This window comes from Thamnophis elegans, chromosome 2 (genome assembly GCF_009769535.1).
Source record: "Thamnophis elegans isolate rThaEle1 chromosome 2, rThaEle1.pri, whole genome shotgun sequence".
NCBI lineage: Eukaryota > Metazoa > Chordata > Lepidosauria > Squamata > Colubridae > Thamnophis > Thamnophis elegans.
Genome location: NC_045542.1, coordinates 2,673,546 through 2,701,467, shown reverse-complemented (window position 1 = coordinate 2,701,467; position 27,922 = coordinate 2,673,546). Strand labels below are relative to the sequence as shown.

At 42.6% G+C, this 27,922-nt stretch overlaps 2 protein-coding genes across 2 annotated transcripts in view; both read left to right on the top strand.

The window, feature by feature from the left end:
• Nucleotides 1-16,443, top strand: part of VAV1 (vav guanine nucleotide exchange factor 1) — a 92,474-nt gene extending 76,031 nt beyond the window's left edge. Inside the window, exons 21-27 of the mRNA XM_032212410.1 lie at nucleotides 1,333-1,398; nucleotides 3,992-4,023; nucleotides 6,880-6,996; nucleotides 10,107-10,194; nucleotides 12,077-12,191; nucleotides 15,741-15,892; nucleotides 16,253-16,443. Coding sequence (XP_032068301.1) covers nucleotides 1,333-1,398; nucleotides 3,992-4,023; nucleotides 6,880-6,996; nucleotides 10,107-10,194; nucleotides 12,077-12,191; nucleotides 15,741-15,892; nucleotides 16,253-16,306 — 624 coding nt within the window. The 3' untranslated portion in view covers nucleotides 16,307-16,443. The remainder of the gene's footprint in view (nucleotides 1-1,332; nucleotides 1,399-3,991; nucleotides 4,024-6,879; nucleotides 6,997-10,106; nucleotides 10,195-12,076; nucleotides 12,192-15,740; nucleotides 15,893-16,252) is intronic.
• Nucleotides 16,444-23,050: 6,607 nt separating this feature from the next.
• LOC116504359 (transcription activator BRG1-like) overlaps nucleotides 23,051-27,922 on the top strand; it is an 87,625-nt gene continuing 82,753 nt past the window's right edge. The window contains 1 exon segment of the mRNA XM_032211333.1: nucleotides 23,051-23,224. The gene's annotated coding sequence lies outside the window, so the exon portion shown is untranslated.

Genomic DNA, 27,922 nt, shown 5'->3' with positions numbered 1-27,922 from the left:
TAGCCTATAGGGAAATCCGGCCCTGGTTTCTTCCCCCAAAAGGCCATGCATAGCCTTTAGGAGGCTTGTAGAGTGCTCCTGGGGTTGGGGGGCGGGGAAACGAGCAACAAACGGCCCGTTTATCACTCATTTCTGCCCTCCCCAGTCCCCAGGAGCTCTCTGAAAGCCTTCTAAAGGCTATGCACAGCCATTTTTGCAAAGGGGGCGGGGTTTCAGGAGGCTAAAAATGCGGTATTCAGTGTATAAGACACACCCAGATTTTCAGCCTCTTTTTTGAGGGAAAAAGGTGCATCTTATACTCCGAAAAATACGGCAATTTCTTTCCTTTTCTAACATTGTGCACACGCACAGACCATTTTAGGTGCAAATGCGCACATGCGGGAAACACACGCAAAAAAAAAATTTGCACACCGAACCGGCAGTAATGCCGGCAGCAATCCACTTCTGTACAAGGCCCAGTCTTATTTTCAGGAAAACACCTAATTGAAAATACTGAGGCCCTTCCTCTGTATGTGCTTTGAGCCTAAGTGTTTGCTTTTCACCATCTCTAGGCTTGTTGTTATCTCAGAAGAGCTGTCTCTTTTTGCTCGGTCTGGAAGGGAGCATAGTCCAGAGTTCAGCTCTCTATTCAAGTACACTAAATCTGACATTAAAAGCTAGCTAGCTTATCTGTTGTGACTCAGCAGAAGTTTGCTGTGAGTTGAGTCGGGATGCAGGAATAACAATGCAGCTGGGGCTCGTTAGTGTGGTCTTCTGGAGATAAAAGGACTGATGGTGCCACGCCCTGGTTGCAGAAGTCAACGTTCATCGTTCGTTCGTGGTTCATCGTTCATCGGTCGTGGTTTGTTTGTGAGAGGCACTTGGATAAGTGATTTGCTTTCTGTAACCCTGATTCAAAGAGACACTTGGAGAAGTGATTTCCTTTCTTTCTGTACACCTGGTTTTGCCGTAAGAGATCTTTGTTTTTGCATTCTCTTATCTTCTTGCCAGAGACTTTATTTAGGTTTATTTTGGGCTCGCAGCCAGCATGAGCCGAGACTGATAAAGTCATTTCCTTTTAAGTCTGTCTGCCTGTCGTCTTGGAACGAGCGAAGAAGGGGAGGTCAGAACACTTATCTATTTTAATGGCAGACTTATCAAGTTAACGAATCTAGCAAAATTATTGAGGGCATTTCAGTATAGATCTAACATAAATCCTAGTTCTAACAAAATAATGTACTGTAATTCCCACCCACCCCCATTATATAACAGCCTTTGCTAAATAAGCTGAAAAAGTATACTTGGAAAAAATCTCTATTCTGACATGTGATTTGTTTTCAAATCGGATTGCAGGGAAGGAACACATCAAGCAATGAAGTCGGCTGGTTCCCTTCTAGGAAAGTGAAGCCTTACATCTCTGTAAGTAGCATATCACTGGAGCGATTGGGATTCGTACTTGTTTGTGTATCTGCTTAAAAGTCAGTTGTCAGGCCTCCAGTCATATTCCTTTTAGGATCTTTGGCCTGCCATCAGTAAGCATACTCAATTTGATACAAGAGGACTTGGGCAGGAATTATTAAGTCTCCTAAATGACCATTCCTGGCTTGAAATAATGTCTAATGCAATACAGGCATAAGGTTGTCAGCTAGGGAAGATTGGTATGGTAATCCCCTTTGAAAAGGTATCTTTAAATAATTTCCTACGGTTCATTTTTTTTCATTAAACACAACTTTCCTCAAGAAAAACATAAACAACCTTCCACATGTGGAAGGATTTTAAAAAAAAGATAATTTAATGTATAGCAATAGCAATAGCAGTTAGACTTATATACTGCTTCATAGGGCTTTTAGCCCTCTCTAAGCGGTTTACAGAGTCAGCATATCGCCCCCAACAATCCGGGTCCTCATTTCACCCACCTCGGAAGGATGGAAGGCTGAGTCAACCTTGAGCCGGTGAGATTAGCAATAGCAATAGCAGTTAGACTTATATACCGCTTCATAAGGCTTTCAGCCCTCTCTAAGTGGTTTACAGAGTCAGCATATCTCCCCCAACAATCCGGGTCCTCATTTCACCCACCTCGGAAGGATGGAAGGCTGAGTCAACCTTGAGCCGGTGAGATTAGCAATAGCAATAGCAATAGCAGTTAGACTTATATACTGCTTCATAAGGCTTTCAGCCCTCTCTAAGTGGTTTACAGAGTCAGCATATCGCCCCCACAGTCTGGGTCCTCATTTCACCCACCTCGGAAGGATGGAAGGCTGAGTCAACCTTGAGCCGGTGAGATTTGAACCGCCAAACTGCAGATAGCAGTCTGCTGAAGTGGCCTGCAGTACTGAACTCTAACCACTGCGCCACCTCGGCTCTTTTTATGTATGTTAGTGTATTCAAAGGTATTTGTTATTTTGGTAGTATGGAATGTTGGGACAAAGAGAAAGAAAGAGAAGAAGTTTAGTGATTTAAAAAAACAGGAAAAAAGATATTATAATAACGATAGAAAAGGAAAAGAAGACATTTAGAGAATGGGATAAAAGTTTGACTAGAAAGAAGTGGAGTTTCTTTTAAAAGATTAAAAGGGAAGGAATGAAAAAGACGAATAGTGATAGGAAGGAAGAAGGGGAACAAGGTATATATTAGTATATTTAATGGAATTGTATAAATATTATTAATTGTTGTTAGAGTAAATATGAAGGTGTTATTTGACATGCACCAGCAGATGAATGAGAAATGACTATTTGGTTATTGTTAAGGATAAGTTTAAAATGTGAAAATGTATTGGAAATGTATAAAAAAAATGGATGGAGAATTTGAAAATACTCCTAGTGAGGATAAATAATTGATGTTATAATAAGAGATTAGAAAATTATGGGTGTTTAATGATATTAGCTATGTGATAATATTATGATGATAGTTGGAAATGTACATATGATTTAAAACTATATGAAATGATGTTTGACCCGGCCCGCACTTTGTTCAAAAAGTATGTATTTGGGGCGGGCGGGGGGAGGGATAGAAATAATAATGGAATTGATATATACGTTTACATTTAAAAGAAGGATGTATGTCAAATTATTCATATGAAATATGACTACTGCGTGACCCGACAAATGCGCGCCCGACAAATGCGCACCGACAAAACCGCCGCGACAAAACGGCGAAGTCGAAAGCGCGCCCACTAAAGCGCGCCGACGAAACCGCGCCCACAAAAGCGCAATTAGGGTTTTTAGGTTAGGCTTAGGGTTTGGGTTAGGGTTAGAGTTAGGGTTACAGTTAGGGTTAGGGTTAGGGATGTTAACGTTGTTACCGTTGTTTTCACGTTGTTTTAGATGGCGTGCTTTTGTCGGCGCGCATTTGTCGACGTGCTTTGGATGGCGTGCTTTCGATGTCGCCGTTTTGTCGTGGCGGTTTTGTCGGCGTGCATTTGTCAATGAACCGACTACTGGAATGTGACTATTAATACCATCAATATTAAATTGATTCTGCTTGGATGCTAACATACACCATATGAGAAATAACTACATTTGTACAACAACGGAGAGATGAAGTAGAGAGAAGAGTAGAGAAGAGTGGAAGGGAGGAAGGGAGAGGAAAGGAGGGAAAGAGAGAAAGAAGAGAGGGAGTAGGAGAGGGGGAAGAAGAGGTGAGGAAAAGAGAAGGAGAGAGAGAAGGAGAGGAAAGAGTAGAGAAGAGAAGGAGAGAGGAAGGGAAAGTAGAGAAGAGAAAGGACAGGAAGAGGTTGAAGAAAGTAGAAAAGAAGGAGATAGGGAGTGGGAGAGAAGAAGAGGAGGTAGGATTGTTGTAGAACTAGGTATAATATGGTGTATGGAAAGCAGAAGAGCAGATAGAGGTGTTGGTAGATGATGAGAGGAACTGATATAATATTGGATAATATATAATAGTGTTTGTTGAGATGTAATGGTATACTTGTAGATATTTATATGAAAATGAAAATAAGAAAAACTTTTCAAAAGAAAAAAGAAAAATGCAATCAACAATTATACCTTTTCTTCCGCAGAATCCTCGTCCAGATTTCTCTCTTTATCTTTGGTAAGTATTAATTCAGATTTCCACCATCTTGTTAATCATGTTTTTATTCTGCACTGTCCTATGAAGCGTGAATGCTTTTGATTTGCCTAGCTGGGTTCAACTTTGGGGGATGGATCTATGCCTATATTTTCAACTACATTCAGTATACAGTACTTTTCCACTGCAGATAGATATGATGCAGTATTTGCTATGCGAATTTCCCAAGTTTGCTTTTAAATACATTTCCCAACTACATAATAATCAGAGGTGGGTTCCTACCAGTTCGCACCTATTCGGTAGAACCGGTTCGTCAAATCTACCGAACCGGTTAGAAGAGGTTCCACCAGTGGACCCGGAAAAAAGGACCACACCTACAGAAGAGGTTCCAAAAATTTTTGAAACCCACCACTGGTCCTTGGATATGTTTATTCTACACTATCATGCTCCTATTTATAAAACTCGGTGCCTCTGTGAAAGGTAAGGATGACTACTGCGTTTGTGGTGCAATCAGAACATTGCGTGTGTTGAAGTTGTTTTAACGCAAACCAAAGATGCCTTTTAAAAAACAAGTTTGCATCCTATTCTTATGCATGCCAGTGCTGTGTGAGAGGTAATTTAAGGTGGTTCTGACAAGTGTCGTCGGCATCTTCATATCCGGCCACATGGGTGGCAAGCCACTCCCATCCGGTCACATGGGCAGCAAGCCACTCCCACAAAGGAGGCCACACCCACAGAGTAGGTTCGAACAATTTTTGAAACCCACCACTGATAATAATGTAGTATTACCCCTTGTGACATTGTCAAATAAGCGTATATTAGGGAGAAGAACAGTGGGATGTGGTGGCTCAGTGGATAAGATGCTGAACTTGTCATTCAGAAGGTTGGCAGTTCAGCTGTTCAAATCCCTAGCGCTGTATAATGGGGTGAGCTCCCGTGACTTGTCCCAGCTTCTGCCAACCTAGCAGTTTGAAAGCACGTAAGAAATGCAAGTAGAAAAATAGGGACCACTTTGGTGGGAAGGTAACAACACTCCGTGCATCTTTGGTGTTGTGTCATGCCGGCCACATGACCACGGAGACATCTTTGGACAGTGCTGGCTCTTCAGCTTAGAAACTGAGATGAACACTGCCCCCTAGAGCTGGGAACGACTAGAACGCATGTGTGGGGGAACCTTTGGGAGAAGAAATTGGCTGCATATTCCTGTTCTCTTGCCCAGCCCCCAATTTTATTTCTTTATAAAAATAGAATAAGAATATTTATATTGTATAAGAATATTCATACTGAGAAAAAGTCATATATTTGTTTTGTGTGGTTCCCAAATTACTGAATGTTTCCAAAGGGTTTTGTTTTTTTAAAGTGCAATCAACCTGAGTCATTCATGGAATGTTATAGAGGCCCAAAGAAAGACATCTTCCATTTATAACTATTCTATAATTCCATCGTACTACTTTCTTTCTTCCTTTTTTCGAAAATAAAAAAAGAATCATTGTTATTGGGAAAGTTGGAGTGCCTGTTAGATTCTTTTGAGAGGTAAATGGCTTGATCTGTCCACTTGGAAGCATTCTTGTCTCATTGTGATTATATGGAGTATGGAGACATCCAGTGACTGAACATTGTACTGCTAATAAGAAATAACACTCCATATCCCCATGGGGATGGGGAAAAGATGAGGAAAAAATACTATCTTAGGGTTCCGTGCTGGTTGGCACCGTTAGAGGCCTTAACACATCCCAGTGTATTTAATTGGACAAGAAACATAACATATTAAGACATTATGACAGAAGATGGCAACATGAAAACAAAGATGGAATTAGAGCAGCAGGGCAGGAATCTGGAATGGTGGGAATATTTACAGGTTAGAAACAGGTTTAAAAGCGATAAGGTACGGTTTGGGATCTACCCAAACCCTCAGGGGCTAGATAAGATTTTGTTTGGCGGAGATAAGAAAATGTTATCAAAGATTTATCAATTTTTGACCTGTCAAAATGCTAAAGAAGAGATGGATAAAAGCCTTCTAATAGCATGGGAGAAAAACTTTGGCTATGAGATTGAAATGGGCAAATGGTGGGATCTAGGGAGTAAGACTATTAAACTTACAATATCTACAGCATTTAAAGAAAACATATACAAGATGGTTTATAGATGGCACTTCCCCCCAACGAGGTTAGCCAAAATGTTTCCTGGGTTATCTCCACTGTGTTGGAAATGCGGAAGAAGGGATGGCACATTCTACCATATTTGGTGGTCCTGTACTGAGGCCACGAAATACTGGAGAAGGATTCAAAAATGGCTAAAAGAGGTTACTGGGGCAAGCATGGAATGGAAACCCGAGAACTTTTTACTAAGCATAAAACCAGAAAACATGAGTAAATCTATATGGCATTTGAGCCTACATATAATTGTGGCCGCAAGAATAACTTATGCACAGTTTTGGAAATCCACTACCATACCGTCGGAAGATGCCATAATTAAAAAGATCTATGAATGTGCAGAAATGGGCAGAATGACGGGTTGCCTGAGGGACAAAGGAGAAACGGAACATTATCTTAGCTGGAACCTATGGTATATGTGGGCAACAAGGAGAACAGCAGGGACTTAAAACGGGGAAAGTTAAATAGCAGTTGTTAACAATGGGGACTAAAAGTGAACATGGGTATTGTAATAGATCCCTGAATTTTGTAATGAGAAGATATGGCTTAGAGACCAAACAATGAGGAAGGGGGAAAAAAAAGTTGGGCTGTGAATGACTGTCACCGCGGAGGGGGGAGGGGGTGTTGTATGTTTAAAATTGTATTTGTATTTGTATGTTTTACTCTTTAAAAAAAATGTATGACCAATAAAGATTACTTTTAAAAAAAAATAACACTCCTTACACAGGTATGCGGGACCCATGGAGCGGGCAGAAGCAGAAGAAATCCTTGCCAGCCGGTCCGATGGAACTTACCTGGTGCGGCAGAGAATCAAAGATGCAACTGAATTTGCCATCAGTATCAAGTGAGCCTAATTCATGTCAGAATTGTCTACGATAAGATAGTGAAGATTTGGGTGTTTACAATAATAAAAGGGCCAGGAGAATTGAAAGGAACAGAGAAACGTATATTTTGTTCCTATAATTTGTTTTTCGTTAGAATCTTGTGATTCATTTCCTTGGATGTTACCATATTATCTTTCTCCATAGCACCTACGGTGCAGTTATAAAGGGCGATGTGACTCTGGTAGAATATGTGCTATGTTTGCAAAAAGTTCCATTCTGAACCCCAAATGGGACAGAATAAGCACGGCTGGAATTGGACTTTCTCTCTCCGAGACTCAGGCAGGGTTCATGATATACCAAAACAAAGATATCAGACGTGAAATCAATTTATTTATTTTTTTTACTACAGTTTTCAGAACCATCATGAGGCCTGGTGCAAAGCAGGAGTGGGTTCCGGCCACCATTACTACCGTTCGGTAGTAAAAAAAAAAAAAATTGTGTGCGTGCACATTTTCATTTAAAACAATCTGCACATGCACACAACATTAAAAAATGAATTAAAATTACATTTTTAAAATTAAGTTTTGTTCTGCACAAGTGCAGAACAAACCAACCAGACCGAATAGGTAGGAACCCACCTCTGGTGAAAGACTGTTTTGGGTACCAGAATCTAGCTGAGTTCATAGTTAGCCAGAGGACATGCAGTCATTGTGTAGTTTCTTGTCAGGATTCAGTCCTATCCAGGTGTAGAAGTGGAATCTTAAAGAGGAATAGATCTCCCTATCAGGCTGCCAGGATCTTGAGGCTTTGGAACCTGGCATTCTAGCTTCAGAACCAGCAGTTTCCAAATCAGATACCAAGGTCTTGAATGCAAAGATCTATCCATCACAGAGGTGGGTTCCTACCAGTTCGCACCTATTCGGTAGAACCGGTTCGTCAAATCTACCGAACCGGTTAGAAGAGTTTCCACCAGTGGACCCGGAAAGCAGGCCACACCTACAGAAGAGGCTCCAAAACTTTTTGAAACCCACCACTGCTAAAGGGTTAGGGATGCAAGGATCTTGTAACTTGACAGCTTTAAGACTTGCGTGCTTCAATGCCAGAGTTCCTGAGCCAACATGACTGGAGGAGGAATTCTGGGAGTTGAAGTCCACAAGTCTTAAAGCTGTCAGGTTTGAAGACCCCTAGTTTTTTCTTTCTAAAGGGTTAGGGGTGCAAGGATCTTGTAACCTGACAGCTTTAAGACTTGCGTGCTTCAATGCCAGAGTTCCTGAGCCAACATGACTGGAGGAGGAATTCTGGGAGTTGAAGTCCACAAGTCTTAAAGCTATCAGGTTTGAAGATCCTAGTTTTTTTTCCTAAAGGGTTAGGGGTGCAAAGACCTTGTAACTCGATAGCTTTAAGACTTGCATGCTTCAATGCCAGAGTTCCTGAGTCAACGTGACTGGAGGAGGAATTCTGAGAGTTGAAGTCCACAAGTCTTAAAGCTGTCAGGTTTGAAGACCCCTAGTTTTTTTTTCCTAAAGGGTTAGTGTTGCAAGGATCTTGTAACCTGACAGCTTTAAGACTTGCATGCTTCAATGCCAGAGTTTCTGAATAGCTACTTGGACCGACCCTAAGTACTAATTCATAATTTCATATCCGGTCACTTGGGCGGCAAGCCACTCCTATCCGGTCACATGGGTGGCAAGCCACTCCCACAAAGGAGGCCACACCCACAGAGTAGGTTCGAACAATTTTTGAAACCCACCACTGATCCATCATCAACAAAGATGATGCCCCCACAGGCAGGAGCTTCATCAGTTTATTCAGAAGGCAGTTCATTAGGCAGGGTTCATGATACTACCAAGTTATGGGCAGTAAATGCTAAGAGAGAGATTCCAGATTTTACTTGGCTTTTCGTTTGGATTAGACTTTTTGCTTAAACAAAGACCTGGCATTTTATGCAACTCGAGCCATGTAAATACAGACTCTAGAGCCATTGCTGGCTTGTTTTCAACTTGACCATTGGCTCTATCAATTTTCATTTGAATGAGATGACTCCTTGGCCTCTTCTACAGTTCAATTCTGTTCAGATTGCAGCAGTGACGTGCGGTGAGGTTCACCGCCAGTGAGGCAAGCGGGCAGGACCTCTATAGTCTCCTCCCCCCCCTCCAATCTAGGCAGGATCCAAGCCGCTCCGGGGGAAAAAAAACCTGCCCGCCTCTTGCCTTTGAAGGAGAGGAGGAGGAGGAGGTGGAGGGCACCCGCTTGGGGAGGGGGGGGTAGGACAAGCTGCGGGGTTCATCTCCCCACCGCATAAGGATCGGAGGGCTCGCCTCGGAGCCCGCCTCTCCGAGCGCGCACTTGCTCGCTATAGCTGGGTGAGGGGGGGCAATGGGGGGCTTTAAGCCAAGCGTCTGAACGCAAGAAATGAATAATCTCCCCGAGCAGCCTCGCACACCAGAAGCACCGAGGAGGGGAAGCAGCAGCTGGCGTTGGCAGAGCCCCCTGCCCCCACCCACCCTCACGCGTCAGGATTTTCGTGGCATTTTGCCTCCTCCCCCACCAGCCGGAATAGTGCGCGCGGACGCGTCATCCAATTACTTACATTACAAATAATTTTGAATCCCGCCCTCCCTCCATCCGATCCACATACCTTTTCCAGCTGTGGATTTCAACTCTCCTCTTGTCCGCCCACCAAGATGAAAATTTTAAAAAATAAATAAAAAAGCAACTTAATTAGGCAAGGCTGCCAAGGCATGATTTGCTGCTCCCAGATCAGGAGGCGGGAGAATCACGTGCTTCCTTTGCATAAGAAATTTTTCGCCTTTTAACCCTTGCTTAACTGAGCAAGGGTTAAAAGGCGAAAAAATCCTTATGCAAAGGAGGCCCATAGTTCTCTCGCCTCCCCCTACAGTTAGCACTAAGCAGACTCAGAGTCACTGTGACTCTGGAATCTGGTAGCAACTACCTTGGCCTTTTTAATTATTTTAAAAATTCTTTTCTTTTCCTCATGACACTGGTGAGGCCCCGCCTCCCCTGACTGCACGTCCCTGGTTTTGCAGGTACATCTGTTTTCAATAAACCTGTGTTATCATTGCTTATCATTCAAAGGAAACCTATCGTTGTATGTATTTCTCATCTACAGGTTCGATGCTGAAGTCAAGCACATCAAAATCCAGACCAAGGAGGAGCTGTATCGCATTACGGAGAAGAAAGCCTTCAAAGGACTTGTAGTAAGAACTGAACTTCGCCAATTATTTTCCAAGCACAAGTGAAAAATTAGCTTATTAAAGTAAAAAAAGGGGGAAGAAAAGAAATAAGGGGGAAAATTGAAGGGAATGTAAAAAATTATAGCACTTATGTTTCCTAGGTTTAGAACAAGTAGGGCCTTTGACAAACTCGGGGTCCTTCTCCCCACCATTGTTTCTTCCTACTATTCCTGCAAACTATCTGAAATTGGTTACACAACTAGATAGATTAATAATACGAGCCAATTAATGCTTCCTCCAGCTGATCGGAAGAACTCAAAAATGGCAGTCAGGGCCCCATATCTCAAACTAGTGCAGATGCTGAAGTGGAGAAAAATATCTCATCCAAAGCACTCTACAAGAGAAATTGCTTAAAAGTGGGCGTACTTCCATGATGTGACTGTGAGGGATGATGTTATCTTGACCACTTGAGAACATTGCTTTGTGGTGCCTTTAAAACACCAGCATATCCTACTTTTATAGGAAGGCACTTTCCCCCCCAAAAAAACTAATGATGGTTTAGAGGTGCATATATTCAAGCTTGACAAAGGGAAGTTAAGCGTCTACGGGGAAGGGAGGAAAGAGGTTTTGCTTGACTACAGGAAGCGTGTGAAGTGGAAGTAGCAATAGTTAGACTTATATACCGCTTCATAGGGCTTTCAGCCCTCTCTAAGCGGTTTACAGAGTCAGCATATCGCCCCCAACAACAATCCGGGTCCTCATTTTACCCACCTCGGAAGGATGGAAGGCTGAGTCAAACTTGAACCTGGTGGGATTTGAACAGCCAAACTGCTGAACTGCAGTCAGTTGAAGTAGCCTGCAGTGCTGCATTTAACCACTGCGCCACCTTGGCTCCTGTCAATGAGAATGCAAACTGTCCACGAGCTCTGTTTAGTTGCCACGTTGCAGGAAAAAGAAATCCAGCTTTATGGCAATTTCAAATAAATGAGTGCCCTCAAAAAAATGCATCTTTTGAACAAAACGGTCAGCAAGAAGTTTAGCAAATGACAGAAATCTCCTCCATTTGTGTTTTATCCATTGTAATTGGCAATCTACTGTGGATACTCTTCATTGAAATGAAGCCCAAGTTGTGGACAGACTGTGCATCTCTTATGCAGGATATAATACTGTGTCACCACGGAACCAATTTTTACCTAGGCTTCCTCCTCCAGGACACTAACCCGGTTACCACGTCTGCAGTGGCAAAGTTCTGTGCTGCTGCAATGTCCATAAGAAAAAAAATTGGCTACAGTATAGTACCATCTTGTACCAATTATCTGGACATACCTTTAACAATCTTTGGACCATTATGTTATTGTCCACTTTTAATGTAAATACTTTTAATTATATTTTAATATGTTAGTATTTTTAATATAGTATAAAGACAAATGTATATTGCTGGTCTTTGACCGTAATAAAGATCTTACTTACTTTCTGTATTTGTAACGCAGAGATCAAGGAAGAAACGCTAGAAAGGATCATTAGTTTCAGTTTAGAGCAGGATCTAACTTAGCAATAGCAATAGCAGTTAGACTTCTATACCGCTTCATAGGGCTTTCAGCCCTCTCTAAGCGGTTTACAGAGTCAGCATATCGCCCCCAACAACAATCCGGCTCCTCATTTTTACCCACCTCGGAAGGATGGAAGGCTGAGTCAACCCTGAGCTGGTGAGATTTGAACCGCTGAACTGCAGAACTGCAGTCAGCTGAAGTAGCCTGCAGTGCTGCATTTAACCACTGCGCCACCTCGGCATGCTGGGTTGCATTGTCTTTCTCATAGGTATGGGCTGGATCCATCATGCTAACGACAAATATACGTCTTACACTGTTGCCTTTCCTCAAAGAGCACTTCTCCTTTTTATTCCTAGGAGCTGGTGGAGTTCTACCAAGAAAATTCACTGAAAGATTGCTTTAAGACTCTTGATACAGTCCTCCAGTTTTCTTTCAAGGAGCCAGAAAGTAAAATAGGATCCAAGCCGTCTGGTACGTGATCTATGCCTTTAGTTTCAAAATCCAGGTGACCTGATGTGGAGCGAGAATTAATAGGAAAGCAATGGAGATTAGATTAGATTAGATTTAGATTTAGATTTAGTTTATTTGTATGCCGCCCTTCTCCGGGAGGGACTCAGGGCGGCGAACAACTCCGAAGGGGAAAAAGGGGACACAGACACAATACACGTAATTAAAATGCACAAGAGTCATACAGCCATACAAGTCGAGAGGGGAGGGGAACTCATCAACCCCAGGCCTGCCGGCACAGCCAGGTTTTGACGGATCTCTGTGTGACTCTCCTATCAGATTTGGATGGTGACAGCGGACATATAATGTAATGTAATCTAGAGGGAGGGAGTACATTTCAAAGGAATAAGAGCCATGGGAGGAAAAGGCTCAAGTCAGCTCCTCAACAAGGAATCCTTAATGGTACTACATCTACATGGAAGGAAGGAAGCAGTGGCATACAACAAGATTCCATCTTAGGTCCAGTACTCTTCAATATCCTCATAGCAATAGCAGTAGCAGTTAGACTTATATACCGCTTCATAGGGCTTTCAGCCCTCTCTAAGCGGTTTACAGAGTCAGCATATCGCCCCCACAGTCTGGGTCCTCATTTCACCCACCTCGGAAGGATGGAAGGCTGAGTCAACCCTGAGCCTGATGGGATTTGAACAGCCGAACTGCAGATAACAGTCAGCTGAAGTGGCCTGCAGTACTGCACCCTAACCACTGCGCCACCTCGGCTCTTACTCGACTCATAAGGGCACAGAAGGGAAACTTAGCAAATTTGCGGATGATACTAAGTGTGAACAATGGAGCCATCTTGGAGCGTCTTCAGGAGTCCCAGGGAGATTCAGAGCCAGGGTTTTCACCAGTTGTGCCAATATGACGGTTGTGCCTAATAAATCCATACTTTGAGGAAGGCTTGGAGTTTTAATTTCATTTGGGCTGTTACTTGGAACCCTGACAGTAATCTGACCGGAATAGCCAACATCCTAGATCTGTGATGGTGAACGCATGGCGCGTGTGCCACAGGTGACACACAGAGCCATATCTGAAGGCATGCAAGGGGTTGCCCTAGGTCAGCTCCAGGATGCATGTGCGTGCTGGCCAGCTGATTTGGGGGCTTTCAGAGGGTGGGGAGAGGCGTTTTCACCCTCTCCAGGCTTCAGGAAAGCCTTCGGAGCCTGTGATAGCAATAGCAATAGCAGTTAGACTTATATACCGCTTCATAGGGCTTTCAGCCCTCTCTAAGCGGTTTACAGAGTCAGCATATTGCCCCCAACAACAATCCGGGTCCTCATTTTACCCACCTTGGAAGGATGGAAGGCTGAGTCAACCCTGAGCCGGTGAGATTTGAACAGCCGAACTGCAGAACTGCAGTCAGCTGAAGTAGCCTGCAGTGCTGCACTCTAACCACTGTGCCACTTCGGATCTTGCATGATGGCGAAGAACGGTCCCAACAGGCCTACCGGAAGTTCAGAGGCTTCAGTGAGGCCTACGCACATGCACAGGGGGAGGGGTTGTGCACGCATGCACGGGTTGGAGGGCAGTGCATTATAGGTGTGGGAATGCACGCATGCAGTATATTTTGCTTGCACGCCCTTTCGACACCTGAGCAGAAAAACGTTCGCCATCCCTGCCATCGATGATAGGCTGAAGATCCAGATGGATCTTGACAGACGTGAACATTGGGGTTCCACCACAAAACCGCGTTCGACTAAAGCGCGCTCGACGAAACCGCGTAGCTGACGTCATCAACAGGGCGACAACAGCGCGGAGACAGAAGCACGCTGTAAACGCTAAACCTAAAATTAACACCTAAACCTAACCCCCCTAAACTTAATCCTAAACCTAACCCTAATCCTAACCCTAACCCTTAACCTAATCCTAAACCTAACCCTAAACCTAACCCTTAACCTAACCCTAAACCTAACCCTAACCCTTAACCTAACCCTTAACCTAACCCTAACCCTAAAGCTAACCCTAAACCTAACCCTTACCTTAAGTTGAATCGGCTTGCTTTCAAAGCGCTATTTAAACTCTATAAAGCAGTGTTTCTCAACCTTGGCAACTTGAAGATGTCTGGACCTCAACTCCCAGAATTCCCCAGCCAGCGTCTGCTGGCTGGGGAATTCTGGGAGTTGAGGTCCAGATATCTTCAAGTTGCCAAGGTTGAGAAACACTGCTATAAAGCATTAGTAAGACCACACTTAGAATACCCAGTTTTGGTCACAAGACTATAAAAAAGATGTTGAGATTCTAGAAAGAGTGCAGAAGTGCAATCAAGGTGATCAGGGGACTGGAGGCTAAAACATACGATGGACAGTTGCAGGAATTCGCCATGGCTAGCCTAGTGAAGAGAAGGACCAGGGGAGACAGGATAGCAACGTTCCAGTATCTGAGGGGTTGCCACAGAGAGGAGGTGGCCAAGCTATTTTCCAAAGCACCTGAAGGCCAGACAAGGAAAAATGGATGGAAACTGAACAAGGAAAGATTCAACCTGGAGATGAGGAGAATTTTTCTGACAGGGAGAGCAATCAACCCATGGAACAGAAGTTGCGTTCAGAAGTTGTGGGAGCTTCATCACTGGAAGCTTTCAAGAAGAGACTGGACTGCCATTTGTCAGAAATGCTTAGGGTCTCCTGCTTGGGCAAGGGTTTGGACTAGATGACCTACAAGGCCCCTTCCAACTCTGTTAATCTTTTGGAGTTCATCAATATAGTGCAGTGTTTCTCAACCTTGTCAACTTGAAGATGTCCGGACTTCAACTCCCAGAATTCCCCAGCGAATGCTGGCTGGGGAATTCTGGGAGTTGAAGTCCGGACATCTTCAAGTTGACAAGGTTGAGAAACACTGATATAGTGTACAGCAATAAAGTTCAATCAATGTCAATTTTCACATTGGGAAGGCAATCCTGGACGTAAAAATAATTCCTATCTTCCTTCAGTGGTTAGTTGGCTTCTCCTGTACCCATTAGTCTGCTACATCTCAAGGAGAAGGGGGAAACCACAAATGGAATACTATCTTCCATAATCTATTCCAAATATCTGATTTGATCCTGTGCTCTTCTGCATCACAAAGGCAAAGTTGTCTTCAAGGGCAGTTCAATTGTCGGTGACTTCATGAACATGTTTACATAGTTTGCTTGGCAATGATATAGACCCTGCTTAGCGTTTCGAAATTAGCCAAGATTGGCTGTAACCTTGCTAGGCATTCTCTATCCTCCTTCTACTTGCTATATCCTATTTGGCTCATTTAAGCTCCCTCTTAATTGGCCATTGCATAAAAGAGATATATATTTTCACTATTGTGGGCAAATATATCTGCTGCAGAGAAGTCTGAAATGAGATTTGAGATGCTTGTTGAGATTTTGCAGACCTACATTGATTCTCAGGCAGCATATTGCTTGGCCTTCTTATGGTTATGCCATAAGAACCATAGAACAATTAAGATTCTCTGCAGTTCTAGGGACCTGGCGAATCTTATCCGGTTCTGTCTGACTACTACTAAACTCATTTTGTTTTTTTTTAACAGGGAAAAGTCTCAAGTACTTTGGCTCAGCCAAGGCTCGCTATAATTTCTGTGCACGAGATCGGACTGAATTGTCCTTGTCAGAGGGAGACATCATAAAGATTCTCAATAAGAAAGGACAGCCAGGATGGTGGAAAGGAGAGATCTATGGTCGAGTGAGTATCTTTGCATCCATATAAGCGTGAATTGTTTGATTGCAGAATTTAGGATAAAAGTGGGATTCATATACAAACAGATCAGCTACTATTTAAACATGCTATGGCGTATTCCATTGCTGCTAAAAAGCCAAACTTTCAATTAGGATAAGCTGTAGCAGTGGATAAGTTCCTACTGCTGGGTGATCAGACAAAAATCTACGTTAACAATTTGCTAGTTTAGAGTTTAGAAAATGTTGGCATCAATATAGGAATAGTTAACATTTCAACAGTAAGGATCAGCAACTCTTCCCTTGGCTTAGAATATTTTCTTTGTTTATTGGATTCTAATAACTCTTTGCCTATGTTTTCTCCCTGCAGATTGGCTGGTTCCCAGCAAATTATGTAGAAGAGGATTATTCAGAATATTGCTGAGATCACCACATTCAATGCAGCATCTTTTCCCATGTGCAAAAACTATTATTTATGAACTCTTTTTTTCCCCCTGCCTTTTCATCACCCACCAGATCCTGCCTAAACCCCCTCCCCATTACATGTTCTTGTCTAATAAACTGGATACTGTAGAAATAACATCCTGGTAAAGTGTGTCTGTGCCTGTTCTAAAGAGAAAAGAACACTGTAAGAATTCAAAATACAAACTATTTTCTTTAAAATCTGAAAATTACTCTTAAGAATAAGTAGGTTACTTTTGGATATCTATAGTAACTGCATACTCCAGTATGTAGTGTTTTTTTAAAAAAATTTCCATTATCCAATGGACAATAGAATGCTGTAAAACTATACTTTGTCTGAAATCTGGGTTGCAACGTCTTCAGACTATTCTTCATTGCTGGTAATGAATAACAAAGGAAATAGTTTATATGTGGCCCTGAAACTCATGGGATCTTCCGGGTCAAACCAAGGAATAATTACGGTATCTTATTTCTGTGGAAAACAGCTTTGCAAAACCAAACACTTTTTCTGAGTTGCTAATGTTGTATCAATTTAATCTTTAGGATTTCCAGTTTAGATCTCCAGATGCAACTAAAAAAGAATGTACTGAACCAAACTTTTGCCTGAAATTAAGTGGAGTTAGCACAAAATACATATACCACTAAGGCTCCATGGTTTAATGATATTCAGAATTAGAGAGTTTGCATAGTCTTCTGAACTATAATTCCCCCTGAATTCTCTTTTCTGGGGAGACTATCCAAGAAACCTTTATTGTTTAAAAACATTAAGAAGGTAGAATAGATGCTTCTCAGAAGAGCAGTTCCTAAAGTGAGGAACATTTTTATCATGAGAAATAGAAGCAACTATTATTTTATGCTGGTATCTCAATTAATATCCATATACAGTAGTTATTGTTCTGGTATGAAATTGCATTTGGAAAATATATCTTAGAAAAAAAAATTTTAATTCCTCTGAACCCAACACATTCAATTTATTTAAAAATATGTTCAAAATTAGGAAGAACTTTCTGCTGGCAACCACTCTGTAATGGAACTGACTGCTTTGAGTTTTCCTTTATCAAAGATGTTTAAGCAGAGAGTTGAAAGCTATGTATGCAATATTAATGGCATTCTTGCAACAGAAGGCTGGTCTACCATGGTTTTCAATGCAGTTATATTTTGGTTTATACCAAATTGGATCAAAGTGTACCCAGATGGTTCAAAACCTATCATCCAAACTCTTTTAGCACTTAACAATAGCAGTTAGACTTATATACCACTTCACAGTGCTTTACAGCCCTCTCTAAGCGGTTTACATTGTCAGAATCTTGCCCCCAACAATCTGGGTCCCCATTTTACCCACCTCGGAAGGATAGAAAGTTGAGTCAACCTTGACTTTTGAATGAGTTCTTTAAAATAACTTTTCTGAGTATTTGTTGCTAACAGTCACTGTCTTGCACCATTTGTTTCCCACATGCAACATGACATGGTGTTTAATTTTACATTGATTATCTAAGAGAAGAATTTGAAAATTATCTGGAAAGAGAGCTATCTCTATTATGCCATTATCCAAACTCTTTATATTTATAATAATATTGCCAAATGTGATCATATCAAATTTCTCTTTAATTCTTATTCTAAGAATATGTCTAGGAGACAAAAGGTTATGCCACAAACTTAATGTGATTCTTTTTTATTCCATTCATTTGTCACCATAACACAGACACTTATAGAAGTCCCGGAAAGAGATCTAAGACTGCACTAAAGACTGAAATACTATAGAGCAGTGTTTCTCAACCTTGGCCACTTGAAGATGTCTGGATTTCAACTCCCAGAATTCCCTGGGGAATTGGCTGGGGAATTCTGGGAGTTGAAATCCAGACATCTTCAAGTGGCCAAGGTTGAGAAACACTGAGATTTGCTTATGAAAGGCACAAGGAAGAAAAAAGTGAGATAACTTAGGTGACATTTAGCAAACAGTTTTTTTCACCCAGTGAGTAGTGGAATGAGTTAGAAAACCATGCAGGAGACAAAAAGGCAGGGAAGCCGAAGGGACATATAGGCAGATCCATTCTAAGACTTCCTGCTATGTTAGACCAACTTATTGTCAACTGACAAATGAATATCATCAATATTTCTTGGGTACAAGTATCCCTTCCTACCTAAACAGCAAGCTTGAATTTTGTATTTTGTAGTATTGTTGTTGTTAATTGCAAAGTTATGTCCGACCCATCGCAACCCCATGGACAACATTCCTCCAGGCCTTCCTGTCCTCTACCATCCTCTGGAGTCCGTTTAAGCTCACGCCTACTGCTTCGGTGACTCCATCCAGCCACCTCATTCTCTTTCGTCCCCTTCTTCTTCTTTTGCCCTCAATCTCTCCCAGCATGAGGCTCTTCTCCAGGGAGCCCTTCCTTCTCATTAGGTGGCCAAAGTATTGGGAGTTTCATCTTCAGGATCTGGCCTTCTAAAGAGCAGTCAGGGTTGATCTCCTCTAGGACTGACCAGTTTGATCGCCTTGCAGTCCAAGGGACTCACAGGAATCTTCTCCAGCCCCATAGTTCAAAGGCCTCAATTCTTTGGTACTCAACCTTTTTTATGGTCCAACTTTCACAGCCATCCATTGCAACTGGGAAAACCAGAGCCTTGATTATATGCACTTTTGTTGGCAGGGTGATGTCTCTGCTTTTTACTATGCTGTCTAGATTTACCATAGCTTTCATCCCCAGGAGCAAGCCTCTTTTGATTTCTCAAAAGGCTGTAGTCCTCATCTGCAGTGATCTTGGAAAATAAAATCTGTCACTACCTTCATTTCTTCCCCATCTATTTGCCAGGAATTGAGAGGGCCTGATGCCATGATCTTACTTTTCTTAATGTTGTGTTTCAAGCCAATTTTTGCACCCTCCTTCTTCACCCACATCAAGAGGCTCTTTAGTTCCTCTTCACTTTCTGCTATTAGAGTGGTATCATCTGCATATCTGAGGTTGTTAATATTTCTCCTGGCAATCTTACTAATCATATACTGTATAGTATATTATTATAGAATAGTATATTAATATATGGTATATTATAGTATAATAATATACTGTATAGTATACTATATTTTTGTGGTATACTATACCAGTGTTTTTCAACCACTGTGCCGCGGCACACTAGTGTGCCATGACATAGTGTAAGGTGTGCCGTGGGAAAATTACTTTATATATAGTCAATATAGGCACAGAGTTAAAAAAATTTAACATTTTCTAATGGTGGTGTGCCTCGTGATTTTTTTCATGAAAAAAGTGTGCCTTTGCACAAAAAAGGTTGAAAAACACTGTACTATACAGTATGTTATTGTTCCTAGGAAGTTTTTGTAACTTACAGACTAACAGGAGCAAGTGTATGGTCAATTTTGTCCTTATTGTGACTCAAACATGTAACCATTATAATTAATGTGAGAACTTTACCTGAATTGAATTCTCAGGCTATTGCATGCTCTGTTTTATAACCCCCCCCCCCTCACTTATTTGAAGCTATGACACATTAGAGGCTAAATAAGGAGAATATATACTCACTGTATAGTTCACATATTATGTTTATTCATTCATTTTGTTACTTCACACTAGTCTTAAGGATGAACCTTGAGGAAAATACCATGTAAGCATTGGGGGGCTCCCTGTCAGTTTTTCATCATGCAAATGCCTTGTTTTATTCCTATAATCTTAATGAGAAATAATTGGTCTAATATTTTCTTCGTAATGTGGCATTCTCTTTCCATTACACACAGTCTATTACCAGATTTTTTTTACAATTTTTTTGCTTCTCCCCCACCCTCTTCTCCCTTCATTAAGAAAGGAAAGACAGACCTACTGTGCAGACGCTTTTAACTGATATCAAGGGCTAGTTCTTAGAACAATCCTAAGCATACCTATGATTATCTGAAGTGCCTTCTTTTCTCGTTTCGTTCGTACGTTTATTGGTTTTGTATGCCGCCCGCTCCCGAAGGACTCCAGGCGGCTCACAATAAAACAGGGGAGGGGATAAATAAGACAATACAAACAATATTAAAATACAACAACATTCATAATTGAAGTGGGGCTGGATACTTCAACAGCCCCCAGCCTGCCGGAACAGCCAGGACTTAGTAGCTTTACGGAAGGCCGGGAGGGTAGTAAGGGTCCGGATCTCCACGGGGAGCTCGTTCCAGAGGGCCGGGGCAGCAACAGAGAAGGCTCTCCCCCGGGGGATCGCCAGCCGACATTGGCTGGCAGATGGAACCCAGAGAAGGCCAAGCCTGTGCGATTGAATCGGTCTTTGGGAGGTAATTGGCAGGAGGCGGTCTCTCAGGTACCCAGGTCCGATGCCATGTAGGGCTTTATAAGTAATAACTAGCACCTTGAAGCGAGTCCGGAGACCAATGGGCAGCCAGTGCAGCTCACGGAGGATAGGTGTAACATGGGTGAACCTAGGTGCACCAACAATCTCTCCAGATACTTTTTTTTAAAAATAGAATTGAGGTTCAAAAGTTTGGGTTCTGTTTACTCTTTTTGGATATCTCACTCAGGGTCTGTCCTAACTGAAAATTACCAGTGTCATCAAACCAGCCTGCCTTAATTGGAGGAAGCATTATTAAATGATTTCAATTGTCAAAACCTCTCTCTCTCTCTCTGTAAGTAAAGCCTGAAATTTATACTGCTGCAAGATTTGATATTTTAAAAAAAGTAAATTCTTTCAGTAGCAGCCTTCCCGCATGTATCATCTTCCTAAACAATTAGGCCACCATTCTCCAGAGGTAAAGACTGCAACTCCAAGAATTTTCAAGAAAGAATTCAAGAAAGAACCTCTCTGTTTCCTGTTCCTGTGTAAGAAATGTATTCTGATTGGTTGTCAGAACTCCCATGGGGCCATGCAGGGGCAACTCTCTAGGCTGCGTTTTGAATCCAGGTTTGGTTGAGTTCTCAGATGCCATGTGGTCAGTTGGGGCCAATATTATCCTGCTTTAATCCCATTCCCCCCTGGAGCTGAAGTGGAGAAGCCTTTATTATGTAAAGGGCCCTTCTTAATGGCCCATTGACAAAAGTGGGGATCTGTTTCTTTCTTTTCACATCCAGAGAAATATTCTGCCTTTTTCAATGTTTCCTAGGATATTTCATTTTTCTGGGAGAGGGCTGGGTGGTAACTTCCTAAACACCATTAAAACCATCTTCCCAAGCAGCCTCCATGTCTCCAGTGTCTTTTTCCCCACTTGGAACCGGGACACAGGAGGACATTTTTTCCAACACTAGTTCTCCTTTTGGGAATTTAACTTCTATTGACCCTCGAAAGCCGACGCCGGGGCTCTTGTTAACCAGTTATCGTTATTGTCAATCTCTTATTACAGCGTTTCTCAACCTTGTCAACTTGAAGATGTCTGGACTTCAACTCCCAGAATTCCCCAGCCAGCGAATGCTGGCTGGGGAATTCTGGGAGTTGAAGTCCAGACATCTTCTAGTTGACAAGGTTGGGAAACGCTGTCTTTATTAAACCATTCAAAATGCTAGCAAGGCATCCTGGCTTCGCTTCCATTTCTCCATCTTCTTTTGAATGGGAAATCCTTTTTTTTTAAAAACTATCTGGTCTTCCAGTGGGAAACCAGAGGCAGCTCACTGGATGGCGGGGGGGGGGGGGGCCCTTAAGGAAGCAGCCGGGCGGATTTCTCGGCTTCCACGGCTGCCAGATTTGCAACGATTAAAGCCCCTTCCCCCGCTGTATTTAGCCTCAGCCGCAGTGGTACCGGCAGTGCGCATGCGCATCGGCAGCCAAACGCCGGCTCGGATGGGGGATGGGAGAGACCTGGGAAGGCAAGTCCGCGCGCGCGCCCGCTCTCCTCCATCCAGGCAAAGCGCGCGCCTCCGCCTTAACTCCTCCCCTTTTCAAAAGGAGCGAGGAAGAGCCACTTCATTGGCTGAGGCTAATGAAAGAGGCGGGGCTAAAAAAAGAGGAAAAAAAAAAAACTCTTAAATCCATTTTCCCTAAAGAGCATCTGCGTCTCCCCATCCCTGCTTCTTGTCTTACTGTACCGCATCTCCGTTATACCCAAAACAGCTTTTGAACTGTTTTAAAAAAACACACAAACACACACACACACACAAATCAGATCGAGTCCCTTAAGAGAGAAGAAAAAAACGCAAGGCTCGGAATAAAAAAATAAAAAAAAACACAACAACGTGAGGCGTTTTGCGATTGGTCCACTAATAGCTTACGTAATGCTCTTTAAAAAAAAAAAAAAAGCTTTGGCTCGTACTTCCTCCCTTCTTGTGATTGGCTTAATAGGTAAGCAAAGTCTTTTGGAAGGTGTTAACAAAAAAAAACCGAGGAGGTCTGTTGGCGCGGGGGGGGGGGGGGGGGTGGTGGTCCAAGAGCTTCCTGATTGGTGGAAAGCAGGTTCAGGGGCGGGGAGGGGGAGGAAAGAGCTCTCTGATTGGTGGAAAAGACAAGCAGGTTCGAGCCAGAAGCGGGAAGCGCCGCCCCCTTTCCCCCCTTCCCTTCCTTCCTTCCTTCCTTTGCCGGCTTGGGGAAACGAATGGGCGCGAGCGGGCGCGGGCGCGCGCTCTCCCTGAGGGAGAAAAAACCCGTCCAGCTTGTTAGTTAGGAGAAGGGGGCGGGCGGGGGGGGCGGCGCGCGGGGGCGCGCGCGCGCCGTGCGCTCATTCGGTGCTACCTTATTGCGGGAGCGCGCCGTGAGAGGAGGAGAAGGAGGAGGGAGGGGAGGGGGGGGGAGCCTGAGAGAGAGAGCATCTCTTCCACACGCGCGTCGGCGGCGGCGGCGGCTCCTCCTTTGTTTCTCTCCCCCCCCCCCACGCCCGCCCCACAACCCCCCCCCCCACATAGACCGCTCTGGAGCTCTCTCTCGGTCCGCCTGGCTGGCGGGGGCCGGCACGGTAAGGCGATGACGGGGTGGGGGTGGGGGTGTGGGGGGGGGAAGGAACGTTGATCGCGCAGGCGCGTGGATGAATGAATGGGTATGAGTTGAGCGAACGTGTGAATGCTTTTAGAATGAATCGGGAGGCTGCGGGCGGGGATTTTTTTTTGGGGGGGGTGGGGGGCGCCGTTACTTGCCCTCCTGGAGTCTCTTCATCTCTGCGATCGGGCTTTTGAGGGTAAGACGGTTAATGGCAGGCGGGGTGAGTGTGTGTGTGTGTGCCGAGCCCGCCTCTTTAGAGGCCCCCCCCCCGGCATTTCCCCTCCCCCCCATCTCTCCCCCCCCCTCTGTTCTCCTCCTACCAGCATACAATACTCCCTCCCCCCCCCTTAGCCTTTGCATCCCTTTTGGGTCCTTCTAAGCATCCTCGTTATTGATTCCCCCCCCCCCCAAGCTCTTTGTGGGAATGGATCCCTTCCTGATGGGTGTCCTACTTAGGTTTTATTTAGCAGTTCATTGATTATTCATTTTTTCATATCCCTACTTGATATTTCTCAAGTTATCTCCCCACCCCCCCACCCCCCCCCAAAAAATCCAGATCTCCAGCACAAACTGGTTTGAATTGAATTGAATTTAATGTGTGTCCTATTTAGGTTTTATTTAGTAGTTCGTTGATTATTCATTTTTCATATCCCTACTTGATATTTCTCAAGTTATCTCCCCCCCCACCCCCCAAAAAAATCCAGATCTCCAGCACAAACTGGTTTGAATTGAATTGAATTTATTGTGTGTCCTATTTAGGTTTTATTTAGTAGTTCATTGATTATTCATTTTTCATATCCCTACTTGATATTTCTCAAGTTATCTCCCCCCCACCCCCCAAAAAAATCCAGATCTCCAGCACAAACTGGTTTGAATTGAATTGAATTTAATGTGTGTCCTATTTAGGTTTTATTTAGTAGTTCATTGATTATTCATTTTTCATATCCCTACTTGATATTTCTCAAGTTATCTCCCCCCCACCCCCCAAAAAAATCCAGATCTCCAGCACAAACTGGTTTGAATTGAATTGAATTTAATGTGTGTCCTATTTAGGTTTTATTTAGTAGTTCATTGATTATTCATTTTTCATATCCCTACTTGATATTTCTCAAGTTATCTCCCCCCCACCCCCCAAAAAAATCCAGATCTCCAGCACAAACTGGTTTGAATTGAATTGAATTTAATGTGTGTCCTATTTAGGTTTTATTTAGTAGTTCGTTGATTATTCATTTTTCATATCCCTACTTGATATTTCTCAAGTTATCTCCCCCCCACCCCCCAAAAAAATCCAGATCTCCAGCACAAACTGGTTTGAATTGAATTGAATTTAATGTGTGTCCTATTTAGGTTTTATTTAGTAGTTCGTTGATTATTCATTTTTCATATCCCTACTTGATATTTCTCAAGTTATCTCCCCCCCACCCCCCAAAAAAATCCAGATCTCCAGCACAAACTGGTTTGAATTGAATTGAATTTAATGTGTGTCCTATTTAGGTTTTATTTAGTAGTTCGTTGATTATTCATTTTTCATATCCCTACTTGATATTTCTCAAGTTATCTCCCCCCCACCCCCCAAAAAAATCCAGATCTCCAGCACAAACTGGTTTGAATTGAATTGAATTGATTAAATTTCCCGAAGGACTCCGGGCGGCTTACAGAAATGAACAGACATGAAAAGAACTTGAAAACAATAGGACAAGCGAAGTTAAAAAAAGGAACACAACAAACAGTTGTAGAGAAAATTAAGAGTTGGGAAAAACGTAGGATTTGGGGGTATATGATTTATTAAATGAATATGGCAACGCAGGAAATCAGATTATTATTATTTTGCTGATCGCACGACGTAAAGTTTGTGTTCAAAAACATCTCAGGGTGATGGTAAATGGCTAGTTGGGATTTCGGAGTGTTTAAATTCACTTCCCTTTGTTCTTAGTCCTTCCTCTGAGAGTGCCCATCTTCCCCCCCCCCCCCGAATAAGCTTCTTTTCACCTTTTCTGCCATTAGCTCTTCCTTCCATCCTTCCATCCTGCATCCCCACAAAGAAAAATATTCCCCAGGATCTGTATTATCAATCTGCAGCGATTGTAGCTCATCCAATGGTTCCAGTAATGGTGGAGAAAAAGTAGATTGTAGTCCGCTTGTGTATCACAATTGCAAAGGATCATATACTGCTATCTGATCTGGATGCTGGGATTATTGTGAACCTTGTTGGACCAGGCAGGCCTTAAGGTGATGTCTATTGCTCTACAAAAGGATGCTTATTCGAGATTGCTTGATACATATTTCACTATTTTAAGGAAAATCCTAGTTTTTTTAAAAACACAGTAGCTGACTGAGAGAGCATTCTGGTTTTGTGATGTTTAAAGTTGATTGTACACAAATAAAGTTAATCCATGTGTGTCACTCCAGAGGTTTCCTTCACACTTACTTTCTCAGGGACTAATTCAAAGAGTTCTCCAATAAGGCTTTCCTTCCAGCTACCTTTCATGTCACTTCATCAAAACCTCTTGGTTTTCATTCTTATGAAGAATAATTCAGTTTTCCTCTATCTCCCCCTTTTAAAAATGTTCTAGTCTTTGGTTATGTGGTTCCTCCGACTGTTTTTTTAGCTTTGGTACTGTTTTCTTGTGTTGGCTCATCAAAGTCTTATCTATTCTTGTCTCCACTTTCTTGTGGGCTAATTCTAGAATATTAGTATCAGAATAGAATCCGAATAGAGCTGGAAGGAGATCCTATACCATTTTAGACAAGTGATTGTCCAGTCTTTTCTTAAAAACCTCCAATGCTGAAGCACCCACGATTTCTGAAGGCAACTTCTGTTCCGCTGGTTAATTGTCCTCGCTGTTAGGAAGTTTCTCCTTACTTACAGGCTGCTTCTCTCCTTGATTAGTTTCCATCCATTGTTTCTTGTCCTGCCCTCTGGTGGTTTGGAAAACAAATCGACTCCCTCTCTCTCTTTGTGACAGCTTCTCAAGTACTGGAATAGTGCTATCTTGTCGTCCCCCCCCCCCCCCCCCCAGTCCTTCTTTTCTCTAGACTAGCCAAACCCAAATCCTGCAACTGTTCTTCGTATGTTTTAGCTTCCAGGCCTTTAATCATCTTAATTGCTCTTCTTTGCACTTTTTCAAAAGTCTCAACATCTTTTTTGGTAATGTGGCGACCATAACTGGATGCAGTATTCCAGGTGTGGCCTTACTAAGACTTTATAAAACAGTACTAATACTTCACGTGATTTTGATTCAATGCCTCGGTTTATAAGGGTTATATTAGCTTTTTTTGGCTGCTGTCTCACATTGCTGCCTCGTGTTTAAGTGATCACCCACTAAGAATCCAAGGTCCCTCTCACAGTTACTGGTTTTTTTGAGTCAGGTCTCACCTAATCTGTTCTTGTACCTTGGGTTTTTCCTGCCTGGGTGCAAAATCTTAATTTTCTCCATGTTAAATTTCATTCTGTTGGATAGGGCCCATTGATCAAGTCTGTCAAGATCTTTTTGGATCCCAAGTTTGTCTTCTGGGGTGTTGGCTATTCCTGCCAGCTTAGTGTCATCTGCAAATTTTATGAGTTCCCCTTCTATTCCCTCACTCTAAGTCATTTATGAAGATGTTGGAGAGTACTAGGCCTAAGACGGAACCTTGTAGTACCCCACTGTTTACTTTCCTCCATGTGGATGTTGATACCATTAAGGAGTACTCGTTGAGTGCTGTTTGTCATATTGAAAGGGTTTGGACTAAACCCTGTTCAGTGAAAAAGGTTTAACAAAGATGTCCTCTAAGGCTTATTTCTGGTCCCTCGTAATGAAGGAATGGAAGTGCTTTCTACCTTACCCTTATTCTCTTTTTCCCCAATCCGATTCCCTTATTCTGTTCTGCTTTCTTTACATTCATATATTCTTCTTCCCAACTGACAACCATTCACCAAGTTCTCTTCTCAACTTTGAGAATCTGGAGAACATGGTCATGTTTTGGGGCAAACAAAGGCCAAATTTCTCACCTTTCTGTTCTGCATTTCCTGGAAACAGTCAGGGATGTCAACCTAGTCTGAGAATGAGATAAGGAATCCGTGTAAGACTTCCAAGAATACAAGAAAAAGCATATAGTCCTTTCAGATGATGCAAAAAAGATGATGATCTAGAAATACAACGTAAATCGAGGAGCATGCATTTACTCCTACTCCAAGATTGCACATCTCTTATGAACTCCTCATGTAGTGGGGTACAATGCAAAGACATCTTCATCTACAGAGACTTTCCCTCTCATTCATGGCTCAGATTTTAGGGTCCCTTATTCCCCGGTGAACCAGCATAGATATTCTTCTCACTTATGGAGCCTGGAATTGGGCAATCTTGAGCTGGATTTAATATGCAGCCCTGCAGATGAGCTGTATTTGTGGAAGCTCTTTATTAACAATTGAAGAAGGGTCTTAGGAATGGTGCTATCAAGGTGCTTTAATTTTCCTTGATATACCGCTCAGAATAATTGTGAATTTCTATCTAGAAGCCTTCTTTAAATAGAGGAAATGATGTGTTTCTACATGCACAAGATAAGTCATCTAGTGTCAGAAGTGCAAAACCTCTGCGACCAGCTAGCCTTTAGATATGCCAGATTTAACCCTCATATGCTTTTAAAAGCTGCTATATTAAATATATAATTTGAGAAATTGGCAACATGATTAAAT